This window comes from Lingula anatina, chromosome 8 (assembly GCF_051362555.1).
Source record: "Lingula anatina isolate TDL-2025a chromosome 8, LinAna3.0, whole genome shotgun sequence".
Lineage (NCBI taxonomy): Eukaryota > Metazoa > Brachiopoda > Lingulata > Lingulida > Lingulidae > Lingula > Lingula anatina.
This window is the reverse complement of record NC_141774.1, coordinates 13,255,887-13,270,113: the sequence shown is the minus strand read 5'-3', so window position 1 is coordinate 13,270,113 and position 14,227 is coordinate 13,255,887. Positions and strand designations below refer to the sequence as shown.

General features: G+C 37.5%; 2 protein-coding genes across 2 annotated transcripts; both read left to right on the top strand.

The window, feature by feature from the left end:
• Positions 1-534: 534 nt before the first annotated feature.
• Positions 535-4,991, top strand: LOC147760387 (phospholipase A and acyltransferase 3-like). The gene is made up of 4 exons (XM_087019434.1): positions 535-1,040; positions 1,318-1,504; positions 1,730-1,859; positions 3,704-4,991. The coding sequence occupies exons 1-4, from the start codon at positions 935-937 to the stop codon at positions 3,812-3,814; spliced, it is 534 nt and encodes a 177-aa protein (XP_086875560.1). The 5' UTR covers positions 535-934; the 3' UTR covers positions 3,815-4,991.
• Positions 4,992-9,952: 4,961 nt separating this feature from the next.
• Positions 9,953-13,222, top strand: LOC147760386 (phospholipase A and acyltransferase 3-like). The gene is made up of 4 exons (XM_086994468.1): positions 9,953-10,971; positions 11,279-11,465; positions 11,910-12,039; positions 12,500-13,222. The coding sequence occupies exons 1-4, from the start codon at positions 10,866-10,868 to the stop codon at positions 12,605-12,607; spliced, it is 531 nt and encodes a 176-aa protein (XP_086850594.1). The 5' UTR covers positions 9,953-10,865; the 3' UTR covers positions 12,608-13,222.
• The last annotated feature ends 1,005 nt before the right edge of the window (positions 13,223-14,227 follow it).

Here is a 14,227-nt window from a genome sequence, read left to right as displayed (position 1 = left end):
TATTTTCTACCAGAAGTATGGACACCTCACAAATCGGCACTTGTTTTCTGTTTTACAATTTTGCATTGATAAATGTGCTATAAGTAAATAAATAAAACAAACGAATATATATATATACGTTTTTAATTGTTTCAGCTGTTGAAATGTTTTAAGGTTGTGACAATTCTGATAATCCTTGCGTTCATCGTTTTCATTATGAAATGAAAACAATAGCAAAAGAAATAGGATATAATGTACTGAGACTGTTATAGTTATGACAAAGTTGAAAAAAAGGCATTATGTACATTTAGAAAAGACTAAAGCCAATCAGATTTGAATTATGAAATTGAACTGAAAGATATCACTACAGCCTGAGCATAAATTTACGTAAGATGTCTAGCGCATTTTCTGTTGCACCAACTACTTGGGTAAGATGAAACTTTCTGACAATTTTTCTGGGGAACATAGGCCTACGTTTTTGACACTTCAGCATATGAAATGCGCCTCTATATTGGGGTTTGGTGTTTTAAAAACGGTTATCATTTATTCTTTTCGTAAATATGATTGCAGTCATACGCAAAATAAGCTGTTGAATAAAAGTGATGAACAAAAGCTTTATAATTCAAAGTAGAGCTTTGATCTGGTTTCGAATTACAGGCAAAAATTACCGATGACGTCAGAGCTAAAAATAGTCCGGGGAATTCCAAGATGGCTGACCTACGTTGAAGTCAGGCACGCGGACTACTCAACAAATTATGTATATTTTCCTGCAGCTGTGGGATTTCCCGCTGCTTTCACGATATTGTTATCAAGGGGTATATAACTTCCCGAATTGAAGGACATCGTTAGTAACGGGAAGTAAGCAAGACCGTTCTCCGTAACCTGTAAGCTGATCGACAATAAATTTTGGATCAGAAGCTGTTAATTTGCTACAATTACCGAGGATAGGTGAAATATGGAAGTTGTGCGACGCCATAACCAAACAGTGTTAGCTTCCCTTGAGCCGGGAGACATGATAGAGTTTCACAGGTCGATGTACTCTCACTGGGCTGTTTATATGGGTGAGTGTGGGGGGGGGGGGGGGGTAACACCTTAAAATGTCTCACGCTAATGTGCTCATTTTGCTGGCGTAGTTGTAGACTGAAGCTAGAATAAACGTGTATGCACTTAAAACATAACGGCCACAGTAAATGTAGTGAGTCAACTGAGCACACACGTGTACGTGATGTCAGTAAAAAGATTGATTTTTAGATCTTTTACAATACCACAAAAAAGAGCGGTTTGAAGTAGAGATTTTAAATTAATTAAATTAATGACAAAATTGATATTTACATTCAGGTGATGAGAAAGTAATCCACCTTACTGGAGAAAATGACGGAATAAAAGATGGCAAAGGTGATCCAGGGAAGTTCTGCAGCCCCTGTGGTGTACAATTAAAGAAGGCTTTTGTTCAAGTCTCTCCCTTCTGGGATGTGGCGGGGGAGAGTAAGGCATTCAAAAACAATGGAAAAGATCGCAAACACAGGTAAATGTTTGTGGTAGGTAGAATACTAATAGATATTATTATGTTGATGAAGTATTCATTTATTTATTTTTTGTTTTGTGAAGATGTGCAACTAGAAAACTGATGTTTAAAAAAGTAAATGGTGTTAAGATACAGCAGTTAACACATCCATGCCAATACAGACATGTTAGATGACCACTGGATAATGTGGAACAAATTCATCTCACCCAAATTTTGTTGTTTCAGACCTGCGAGATGTGATGAGATCGTGGAGAGGGCTCTATCAAAGCTGGGAGATTATGGATACAATGTCCTCTGGAAAAATTGCGAACATTTTGCATCCTGGTGTAGATATGGTGTAGAGTGGAGTGAACAGGTATTTTTTTTTTATTTTCTTATTTTCTTATTTTTATTTTTCTTCATTTCAGGTCCTGATTTCTTTATCATTTCTTTGTTCGCCTTTTATAACTTCTCAGTGTGGTGCACTTATTATTATTTCATTTAATTTCTACTATTTGTGTTCTCTCTGTCTGTCTATCTTTATGTATGTCTGTGTCTGTCTGTGTTCTGTGTTCTGTGTGTGTGTGTGTCTGTGTGTGTGTGTGTGTGTGTCTGTGTCTGTGTCTGTCTGTGTTCTGTGTGTGTGTGTGTGTGTGTGTGTGTGTCTGTGTCTGTCTGTGTTCTGTGTGTGTGTGTGTCTGTGTCTGTCTGTGTTCTGTGTGTGTGTGTGTGTGTGTCTGTGTGTGTATGTCTGTGTCTGTCTGTGTTCTGTGTGTGTGTGTCTGTGTCTGTCTGTGTACTGTCTGTGTCTGTCTGTGTTCTGTGTGTGTGTGTGTGTCTGTGTTCTGTGTGTGTGTGTGTGTCTGTGTCTGTCTGTGTTCTGTGTGTGTGTGTGTCTGTGTCTGTGTCTGTCTGTGTTCTGTGTGTGTGTGTGTGTGTGTGTCTGTGTGTGTGTGTCTGTGTCTGTCTGTGTTCTGTGTGTGTGTGTGTGTCTGTGTCTGTCTGTGTTCTGTGTGTGTGTGTGTCTGTGTCTGTCTGTGTTCTGTGTGTGTGTGTGTGTGTGTGTCTGTGTGTGTATGTCTGTGTCTGTCTGTGTTCTGTGTGTGTGTGTCTGTGTCTGTCTGTGTACTGTCTGTGTCTGTCTGTGTTCTGTGTGTGTGTGTGTCTGTGTTCTGTGTGTGTGTGTGTGTCTGTGTCTGTCTGTGTTCTGTGTGTGTGTCTGTGTCTGTGTCTGTCTGTGTTCTGTGTGTGTGTGTGTGTGTCTGTGTGTGTATGTGTGTGTCTGTGTGTGTGTGTGTTCTGTGTGTGTGTGTGTGTGTGTGTGTCTGTGTTCTGTGTGTGTGTGTGTATGTGTGTCTGTGTTCTGTGTGTGTGTGTGTCTGTGTTCTGTGTGTGTGTGTGTGTCTGTGTCTGTCTGTGTACTGTGTGTGTGTGTGTGTCTGTGTTCTGTGTGTGTGTGTGTGTGTGTGTCTGTGTCTGTGTCTGTCTGTGTTCTGTGTGTGTGTGTGTGTGTGTGTGTCTGTGTCTGTCTGTGTTCTGTGTGTGTGTGTGTCTGTGTCTGTCTGTGTTCTGTGTGTGTGTGTGTCTGTGTGTGTGTGTGTGTGTGTCTGTGTCTGTGTCTGTGTCTGTCTGTGTTCTGTGTGTGTGTGTGTGTCTGTGTGTGTCTGTGTGTGTGTGTGTGTGTGTGTTCTGTGTGTGTGTGTGTGTCTGTGTTCTGTGTGTGTGTGTGTGTATGTGTGTCTGTGTTCTGTGTGTGTGTGTGTGTGTCTGTGTTCTGTGTGTGTGTGTGTGTTTGTCTCTGTCTGTGTGTCTGTCTCATGTCTTTACATCTGTCCTTTTTATCCCTTCTTCCATCCATGCACCTCTCAGTTCACCTATTGTCAGTTTTTGTCGTCTGTTCTTTATTGTATAGGTGCACTCAGAGAGTCATTTTGGCATGCAGAAAATTGTTCAATTTTGCTGTCATAACTAATGTTGTGATCACAGTCGCATCTAACACAATAAAGAAATCTCACTGTCACATCTAATGCAATGAACATATTTTTGCTGTCACATCTACAGCAGTTTGTAAATGTTACAGTAAGTTTAATTATAATTGTGAAGTTTGTTTTAAATATATGACTGGAAAAATATTCAAACAGATCATTTAATTGTTTGATGAAAAATCCATTCATTTGTTTAATCAATTATTTTGTTTTATTGATTTATTTGATTTTTCAGGCAGATAACTTTTGGCTAAGGACAGCTGTTTGTTTGACTGGCGCTGCAGCGGTCGCTGGTGCAGGGTACGTTTATCACAAACATAAAAACAAGAAGGAGAACAAGACATGATTCCAGAGAGCAAACACATTTTGATACTCATGCCAGATGAGATCTGATTCAGAAAAGATAGGATATTGCCTCAATTACACTGTTCACGTATTTGACTGGTTTTTATTGACTTGGTGACCAGGTCAGCAAAGAAAGCATATTGCCTAAGCCCCTGTTGAACCGAGCTTGTGACCACGTGGGGACCAATTTTTTTTGCCCAATCTCACAAATATGTAGCAAAGAAAAGGCTGCAGTAATATATCATTAATATATCAAATAGCATATATATATATATCATTTAATAATATCGATATATAATATATAATACATCAATAACATATCATTTAAAGGTCATAAACAGTGATGTATGGATCTGATGTTGACTGCGAAATGTTGCCAAAGCCCATCTTTAAAGGTGGGAAAGGGCAACTGCTCTTGACTATAATGCAATACCAAGCAGTCCATTTTTGTAGTAGTAACAAAGTTATTTTTGATAAAAAATACTTGGACTTGATATCTCTGAAAGTGTTGAGTTCTTCATTAACATATTCAAGAAATAACGAACAAATCAATAAACCAGCAGTATACCTCAATATGCGTTAATTTAAGATGTTAACCCTTATAAACATATATAAGAATAAAGTGAATTATTTGTTAATATCAGCAGCGATCACGAAATTGTTTGTAAAAATATTTAACCCCAAGGAAGAGAATGCATTACATAATGTCATGTTAATTGAATACAAATATACCATGCAAGCACATTATGAAAACAATATGAATAACTGAAAACGAAATTCGTTCCTGCGTATAGACATGGTCAGACGTAACATGAAAAAGTGGATGATGTCGAGTTCAATAGACCATAGGACCCACACTTCATGGGTCGATGCTTTAAATGTGTTTTACATTCGTAAAATATGCATTGCTTGTTTGGATAGGCTTTGAACAGTAAGGAATTAATTTGTTTCATTACGTCAGTGAATAAATAATTCGTTACGTTAGTATAAGTAAAGAGTCAATTACGTCAGTAAACTACTGGTTTATTACACCAGTAATCAATTAGTTGATGGCGTCAGTGGGTTTTTTTTTTGTTGATTATATCTGATAAGATCCTGGGTCGGTTCTGCCCTTGTATTTTAATTATATCTAAAAAATGATAGTGAGAGGCATAATAATAAATGTTGATAAGAACAGACATGTTGACTTCAGTGTTACCATTCATTTTGTTGTAGCATATATGGCTTAAACGTCCGACCTCAATCGGAAAAAAAATACTTTATATAAAACCGAAAAAAAAAACATCAAAAATAAAAAAAAAGTTTCATCTGTATGTTTACGATTTCAGTGTAGTCTACTCATGTTATTAATTTTCGTCTATATTACTCATTTTCTTTGTAGTTATTTATAATTTTAGACAGAGGCCTACCTATGTTCTTTTATGCAGCCATGCTATCTGTTCTGATAAAAAACTCATTTTCAAAATAGTGATTGTATGCTTAATATTATAATAACACAATATAGGCCCTATTGTTAGGTCAAATTATGCAGTCAAAGCAAGTATATATTGTGAAGTCAGAGTATATGGTTACTGGACATATTGAGGTATTTGCAAAAAGCGTTAATACAAAAAGAAAAAAATGAAATTATTTTGCCTTTCCCAGCTCATCTGGGACTAAGCATACATACGTCAACTTCGTGTCAGGCTTTCACAACGTTGATTAGCCTGGCTTCAGTATATAACTCTTTTGACGGTTGCTATTCACTTCTCGGAACTGTCAAATTAACTTCGGATCACTTTTCGTGCTGGCGTCTATTCTGAAATGTCTTCCCTATAAAGGAATATTGAAGGAAACAGCTCAATGTACACCCTGTAGGACCAAGTCGGTGAAATAGAAAAGCGAAATTTTCTGGCGTTTCCTTTCTTTTTGAAATATGTTTTAACTTGGAGACCAACATTTCATGAATCAATTATATAGAATACAGATATGATGATAATTATAATAAGTTCCCCGCAAAAAGTGAAATGAATAATAGTAATGAATAGTAGCTCAAGATTTCTAAGGAAAGCTTTGATCCTTTCAAATAGCGGGCAGTAAGCAATGATAACCGATAATGTCAGAGCATAAATTAGTCCCGTATCAGATAGTTGACATTCGTTAAAGCCAGGAGAGCGAATTAATTATCAATGATATCGATTTTGCCATCTGCTGTGAAATTTCTCTTTGCATTTATTATCTTGATATCAAAGACATTGTTAGTAATTGTGAGTAAGGGAGGCCGTTTTCTGTAGCTCCTAGCTGAGCGTCATAGCATTTTGGATCAGAAGCGCTTGCTACAATTACCGAGGACAGGTGAAATATGACATGGTTAGATTCCCTTGAGCCGGGGGACTTGATAGAGTTTGACAGGGGTCGTTACTCGCACTGGGCCGTTTATATAGGCGAGTGATTGGTTTTAACACCTTTTAAACCACGGCTAGCGCGTAGAACAAAAGACTCGGCCGTGCTGTATTCGACATACAAGCACGTCATGTACGATCGCGAGTGCGTTCCATGGTCTGTTGCATTACTAGTGTGGAAGCCAATCAGAGGCCGTGGTTTAAGCCAGATACAACGCTTGTCGCCGAGCTGTACGTGAAAATTACTCGTGTATTGTCTCGCCTGCGGCTCGCCAATACACTCGTAATATTTCACGTACAGCTCGGCGACTCGTATTGTATCTATCACATAAATGTCATAAGATTTTTGTTGCGATACTTGAAACATTTAACCTTAAGGTGGGGATGTAGGTTTGAGATTTTCTCTTAAAATAAAGGTCTTGGCTTTTTTATTCCTGTCACATTCATTTAATGTATCTTCAAAATATCTAATTATGCTTGGAACACAGCTCTAACTTCATCGTGTGACGTAATATTGGGATTTTGGGGACAAAAACACCATTTTTCTACACCTGATTTTCTCAGGCACCTGGACAGCTTTAAACTTGCTTTTGATGGCATTATAACACTTGAACAAAGTACTGCAGCATGGAGTCAGGGGTTTTTCTTCAGACACTTATTGTTGATTTTATCTATAAAAACGTGAAATTACATCAAAATATTAGGGAATTTTCACTTTCAAAGTCTATAAATGAGAAAAGAGAGGATCAATCGAATAGTGCATACTTTTCATAATTAGCATGGCGAATTTGGTCTCCCTCAGGTGTACAGGTAGACATTTATAGCTTGCTAAGATAACGCTATCTCGTCAATATTGAAAGCAAAGAAAACGAGCAAAAACCCTTTCAGGGAGGTTAATTGTCCAAATAAGCAAATTAAATTGTTGACAGCTTTACCTGTTATCGTTCTGACGATCGCGAAGATTGGTACTCTATTGCCGGTTGAAATTAGCTTGTTTGCATGCATTTGGATGTCAGAAAATCTTATTTTTGTATCAATCTCACCTCCTGTTAGTAACTTCAAGGGGTTACCGCTAGCAGTGCCAGAATGATTGACAGGCAATCAAGTAAGCCCTAATAACTCAAGCAATCAGTGGCCACGTCAATTGCCGTCGGGGAAAGTGTTAGGGATGCGCTCTAGGATATGCACACAATAGCAGCATCGCAGGCGGTCTTGTCTACATTCGCCAAGCGAAAAATGGTTCGAAAACACGGTCGTGTTACAGGACGCTGATCGGACCATCAACAACAAGAAATAGACGCAACCAAAAAGGTTTTGTTAGAGGAAATGTCTAAAGTTGGGTGAGCCAGGAAAAATTCTGCGATAATTGTTGAAGAAAAAAGCTGGGTCAATTCCGTTTCAAAATTCTTTGACGCTTTGCAGGAAAAATCATTCCTTTGTTTCTCTAGCTCCTTATAAAACCTGGTGTCCAGATTTTATCTAGTGCCCTCAGGGTTGCGGGAGCTGCTCTTTGAAAATAACACTCAGGTAGATTTTTACCTGAGCTAAATATCGCCAGCAAGGCTTCAGGAGAGTTGTGGGCCACTGAACCCTCCAATTAAGAGGTAAAGGAAGTTCCAGTTAGATGGACGATTAAGATAAAACTTGTCAAGGTTTCAGGCATTGTTTACCTCAGTTCAATAAAAGTACGCAAGACGGGGGGGAGGGGGGTGTCAGAATAATTGTTCCTATACAATTGATACAGAGGATTTGTTCCTACAGGTGACTTTAATAAGCAGAGGATTTCTTTATATTCCGTGAAAAATACACTAAATTTATATGAAATAATACCATGGTTGGCCAAAAAATTGTACGCACAGTGCATCCGTGCGTATGCCTAGTTACGCCCATGTTCAGATTTTTAAAATCTAACAACTGCATCGAGCTGTTGTCGAAAATGGATAGAAAGTATGACGATTGTTGTCACGGGTAGCAAACAACGGGATTTTCTTCTTTTTTTTTTGCGTATCTCAAAAAGTTAACAGAAAATCGAAAGAGCACGTGTAACAACAAGCAATATTCAAGGGAGAACGCGTATTTCGAGCAAATCCAATGTGTCGGAAAAGATTCATCTTAGCGCTGATCACAATCAAGAGCGACTATCAAAACAGCTTAAGCGGAACAATAGGCACTGCTTTGCCAAGCGCTGTTTATGACAAAGGGGCATGGCGCATCCCTGTTCTATTGTTTCCCTAGACGTGCTGATGCTGCTAAGGTCCGCCCACCGAGTTTACCCATGCCAACGGCCCTTGACAACGAAGGCGGGGCATAGACCAGGCCACTGGTGCCGATGTGTGCAGCATCAGAATCCTCAGAAAAAAACATATTTTTTGTTCAAAATGTAAAAATTTTATTCTGTTAAACGTTAGATACACATTTAACCAATAATTAGACATAAAAAACCAAAAATGACGATTTTTAGCTATAGGCCCTATTTGGGTACATCCGTACCTTAATGTTCAAAGTGCAGGCCTACATGAAGACTTAGAGCGCATTCTCAACGAATTAAGCCAGGCTTTACAAAGCCGGTGACCTAAAAATGACGTACAATTGTTCTAATTTTTGAAAGCGAGGCAATGGAACCAAACAATACGAATCTCATAAAAATGGATATTTTTTAATAGAGGTTATAGCCAAGCGTACATCAAAAGGCGACTCGTTTATTATTGTTATATGTAATAATAACCAATATAAAAGATACGATATAATAGGTTCTTGTCGATGGCCTATTTATTAGCTTTATTGATTTTTTTAAGTATTTGGAGATTAAAAACACAAAAGCTGTATGGTTTCAAATCGAGGCACCACGTATTGTTCGTGCTATGCGGAATTGAAAACATGGAAAAGGTCAAGGACGTTTCATATCGCTGACGGTGCGCGCGCGCCATCTGGTGTTAAGTCCGCGAATGACCGTTTGCAGTAACTGATTGTTGAGTTGCTGCAACTGATTGTTGAGTTGCGGTAACTGATTGTTGAGTTGCGGTAACTGACTTTTAAATCGTTTATTGATTGTTAGATTTTGACGAATGATTAAAATGGCCAAAACTAATTTAGTAGAATTAAGTTTAGAGAGTTAAAGTAGGTTTTGACTGTTAAATAGTGCCGATAGATTGTTGAATTGACGTCTGCATTTTTTGCGTGAATGGCGTTCCATATTCCAAGTCTCCCCTCAAGTTTAATTTAGTCTCTCTATTGCACCAACTGCTTGGGTAAGATGAAACATTCTGCGAATTTTTTTCTGGGGAACATTCATTTTTGACACTTCAGCATATGAAATGCACCTCTATATTGGGGTTTAAAACGTTTATCATTTATTCTTTTCGTTCCCCGTTTTCGATTTTTTTTTTTCATTTACTATGTCAAATCAATTCTAATAAGTCGGCGCAAAATAAGTCACTGAATAAAAGTAATGAACAATAGCTTTAATTTAAAGTATGCCTATGATCTGGTTTCGAATTACAGGCAAAAATTACCGATGACGTCAGAGCTTATAATAGTCCGGGAAATTCCAAGATGGCTGACCTACGTTGTAGTGAACGCGAACTACTTATCAAATTAGGGTTTATCAAGGGGTATATAACTTCCTGAATTGAAGGACATCGTTAGTAACGGGAAGAAAGCGAGACCGTTCTCCGTAACCTCTAAGCTGATCGACAAAAAAATTGGGGCCGGTTTCACGAAGCAGTAGTTAGTTAGAACAATTAACTACCCACTCACTACTAAACTACCTCGCTAACGAGCAAACTTAGCGATTTTCGAGGAGTGTTTTACGAAGCAGTAGTTAACTTATCGCTAAGTTCAGTCGTAAAGTTCGGTCGTTAGTTCTCTCGTTACTCACCGTAGTCTCGAAACCGTCTGCCGGAAGTGGAATTCTTGCGTAAAAGTGTCACGAAAGCACTAACTCTCCAATTTTTGGTGGCTGGAAATGCATAAGAACGTCTGCTTTGAGGTCGTCGTAAAGAATCTGCACCACCTTTTTGCCGCTCTTTTTGTCACAGCTAGGCACAAACTCTCGTAAATTGCATCATCGTGTGTATATTCTAATAGATTCTGCCTTTCATGAAAACGTCGTAGTCTACGTTGCCGTCTGGCGGTACGGATAGCAAGAAAGGTAGCCGCCATATTGGATACAAAGACGACAGACAACGGTAACCAAGCAACCTTTTTATTTCACTCATTACGCATGCGTACGATGAAACTCTAGAGTTAGCGACTGGTCTGACCAGTCGTTAAATATCCAAGGCAACAACGAGACAATAACGAGCGAGAGAACTAGCGACTGCTTCGTGAAACGGCACTATAACTAGCGAGAGGCTAACTACCGATCGCTAACTAACTACTGCTTTGTGAAACCGGCCCCTTACCAGTCGTTAAATATCCAAGGTAACAACGAGACAATTACGAGTGTTGAAGTCGGGTACTCGAACTGCTTATCAAATTATGGTTCTTCCAGCAGCTGTGAGATTTCCCGCTGCTTTCATGATATTGATATCAAAGGGTATATATCTTTCCGAATCGTAGTACATCGTTAGTAACGAGGAGTACGCGAGACCGTTCTCCGTAGCCTCTAGCTGACTGATAGAAAATTTTGGATCAGAAGCTGTTGCTACAATTACCGAGGACAGGTGAAATATGGAAGTTGTGCGACGCCATAACCAGACAGTGTTAGATTCCCTTGAGCCGGGAGACATGATAGAGTTTCACAGGCCGATGTACTCCCACTGGGCTGTTTATATAGGTGAGTTGGGGTTGCACTCCTAGTAAAATGTCACCAGATTTCTTGTAGCGATAGTAGTCGAAAGTCATTTAACGCTAAGGTGCAAAGATTGTACTGTAGGCTACATGTAGACTGAAGCTAAAATAAACGTTTTAAATGAACTGAAAACATAACGTCCACAGTTAATGTAGAGAATCAACTGCAGGAGTTCACACACCACGTAAGAGTCAGAAGGAAAGATTTACAACACCACAAAATAGAACGGTTTGAATTAGAGATTTTAAATTAACTTAAATGATAGAATTACTACCGGGGTATTTACATTCAGGTGATGAGCAAGTGGTTCACCTTACTGGAGAAAATGATGGAATTAAAGATGGCAAAGGGGATCCAGGGAAGTTCTGCAGCCCCTGTGGTGTACAATTAAAGAAGGCTTTTGTTCGAGTTTCTCTCTTTTGGGATGTGGCAGGGGAGAGTAAGGCGTTCAAAAACAATGGAAAAGACCGCAAACACAGGTAAATGTTTGTAATTAGCATAACACCAATACCAATTATGGTAGGTAGACTACTGGTAGATGTTATTATGTTGATAAAATATTTTTCTTTTGCAGTTTTTCGTTCTTTTTTTTTTTACCAAGATGTGCAATTAGTTAATTGATGTTTAAAAAAGTAAATGGTGTTGAAATACAGCAGTTAACACATCCTTGTCAATACAGACATGTTAGATGACCACTGGTTACTTTAAAATGGTGATATAATAGGATTCATGGAATTATTGTTTTTCTTTTCAGTCCTGATAGCTTAATTAACTATTGTTCATAAGTCAAAATCCATTTTAGTAGAAAAACAATTCATTCATTCCTCAGTGCTAACTTAAATATTTGAAATGTGTAATATTAATATATTACAGGGGGCAGGTAACATGGAACAAATTAATCTACCTAAAACCTCTTGTTTCAGACCTTTGCGGTGTGATGAGATTGTGGAGAGGGCTCTGTCAAAGCTGGGAGAGATCGGCTACAATGTCCTCTGGAAAAATTGTGAACATTTTGCAGCCTGGTGTAGATATGGAGTGGAGTGGAGTGAACAGGTATTTTTATTTTGTTTATTTTTCTGTAATTAAACTATTTTCAGTTCCAGGCTGTTTATTATTTCTTTGTCCCCCTTTTATAACTTTTTATTATGGTGTCCTTATTTTAATATCCCAGCAGGGAATCTATTCAGTCTCTATAAATGGAATATGCAACAAGTTTTCAAGTGGGTTGGACATATTAATTCTGGGGATCTGTTAGTTCACAGATCGACTTCTGAATATGGCCCAATGCAGCAAAGATGTGGTCATGTGATCACTGTCACATCTAACACAATAAATATATTTGATGGGAAAAATATTTAGCCAGTAGTAGTACTACATTGGTTTAATTTTTTATAAAATAATGACTCTTTCATATCTTAAATTCATTTATTCATGTATAACATCACTTTTTCCAATTTATAAATCCATTTGTTTAATTGTTGATTTTGTTTCACTAATTTATTTTATATTTCAGGTTGACACTTTTTTGACAGGTGCTGGGTTTTTTTCTGCAGCTGTGGCAGGCATTGCTATACTGATTGGCTTTGGGAGACAGAAGTACAAGCAGGGGAACAAGACATGATTCCAGAGAGCAAACACATTATGATACTCATGGCAGATGAGATCTGATTGAAAAAGGATAGGATAGTGCTTCAGTTGAACTGTTCACAAATTTCACATAGTCACCCTGATACCAATATCAGCAAAGAAAGGATTTTGCTTTAGCCCCTGTTGCACCTAGCTTGTGACCAGTAAGGGAACCAATTTTGGCCCACTTTCACAAAAATTCAACAAATGAAAAGGCTGAAATGTGATTAATTTATCAATATATCATATGTATCAATAATATATCACTTAATTATATCAAAATTCCATATATAATATACCAATGATATACCGTTTGATAATATCAATATATCTTATATATCAATAACATATCATTTAAAGGCCATAAACAGTGATGTATAGATCTGACGTTGACTAAAATGTTTTCAAAGCCCAACTTTGAAGGGGGAAAGGGCAACAGCTCTTGACTATATAATGAAATATCCGGGCAGTGCAATTTTGTGTAAGCGAGAAAGTGATATTTAATAAAAAATAATTAGATTTGATAACATTATATTCTGCAAGTGTCGAGTTTTTCAATAACATATTGAGGAAGGAACGAATAAATCACTGAACGAACATTATACGTCAATATGCATTAATTTGAGTTGTTTAATATCCTTACTGACGTAATACTTTTGTTTCTAACAAGTTAGCAACGACTTATTATGTCCGTATGAATTAGTTCATTGAGTTTGTAAGCAATGAGTTAATACCCCTAGTATGGTATTAGTTTATTGCATCAATAAGTATCGAGTTCATTGCGCCAGTAAGCAATGAGTTTACGTCAGAAAGGAATCAGTTTATAACGTCATTAAGTAATAAATTTATTACGTCAGGAACCAACGAGGTTATTGCGTCAGTAATGAATTAGTCGATTGCTTCTATAAGCAATTAGTTTATTACAGTGTACGTCAATAAATTTATTACTGCTGCAAGGATCACATCAGATCCTGGGTCAGCGCTCTGCCGTCGTAGTTGAGTTAGGCTTAAAAATGATAGTTTCAGGAATATTAATTATTTGTCAGAACGAACGTGTTGACTTCAGTTCAACCTTCGTGCTGGCATTCATTTTGCTATTGCAGGTAGTGCTTACACGTCAGATCTTAAGCAGAAAAGATTACTTCATTTAAAAAAACAAAAACAAAAAATACAAGAATAAAAAAGATAAAATCTATATGTTAACGATTTCACTGCGTTCATTGAATTTATTTTTGTCTATATTATTTATTTTCTTAGCAGTTATTTATGAATTTAGTTATACCTATGTCCTTTTATGTCAACACTATGTTTGTCTTGATGAAAAAACTCATTTTTATAAAAGTGATTGCACGCTTAATATGTTAATCACACTATATACACTACATGTATATTGTCAGGTCAGATTATGCAGTTATATCTAGTATATATTGTAAATTCATAAATATTGTAAAGTCGGAGCATACAGTTACGGGACATATATTAAGGTCTTTGCAAAAAACATTTACACAAAAAGAAAAAAAAAAGAAATCAATCTGCCCCTCCCATCTCATCTGCTAGGCCTACTAAACATACATACGTCAACCATTGCCAGGCTTTCACAACGTTGATTATACTG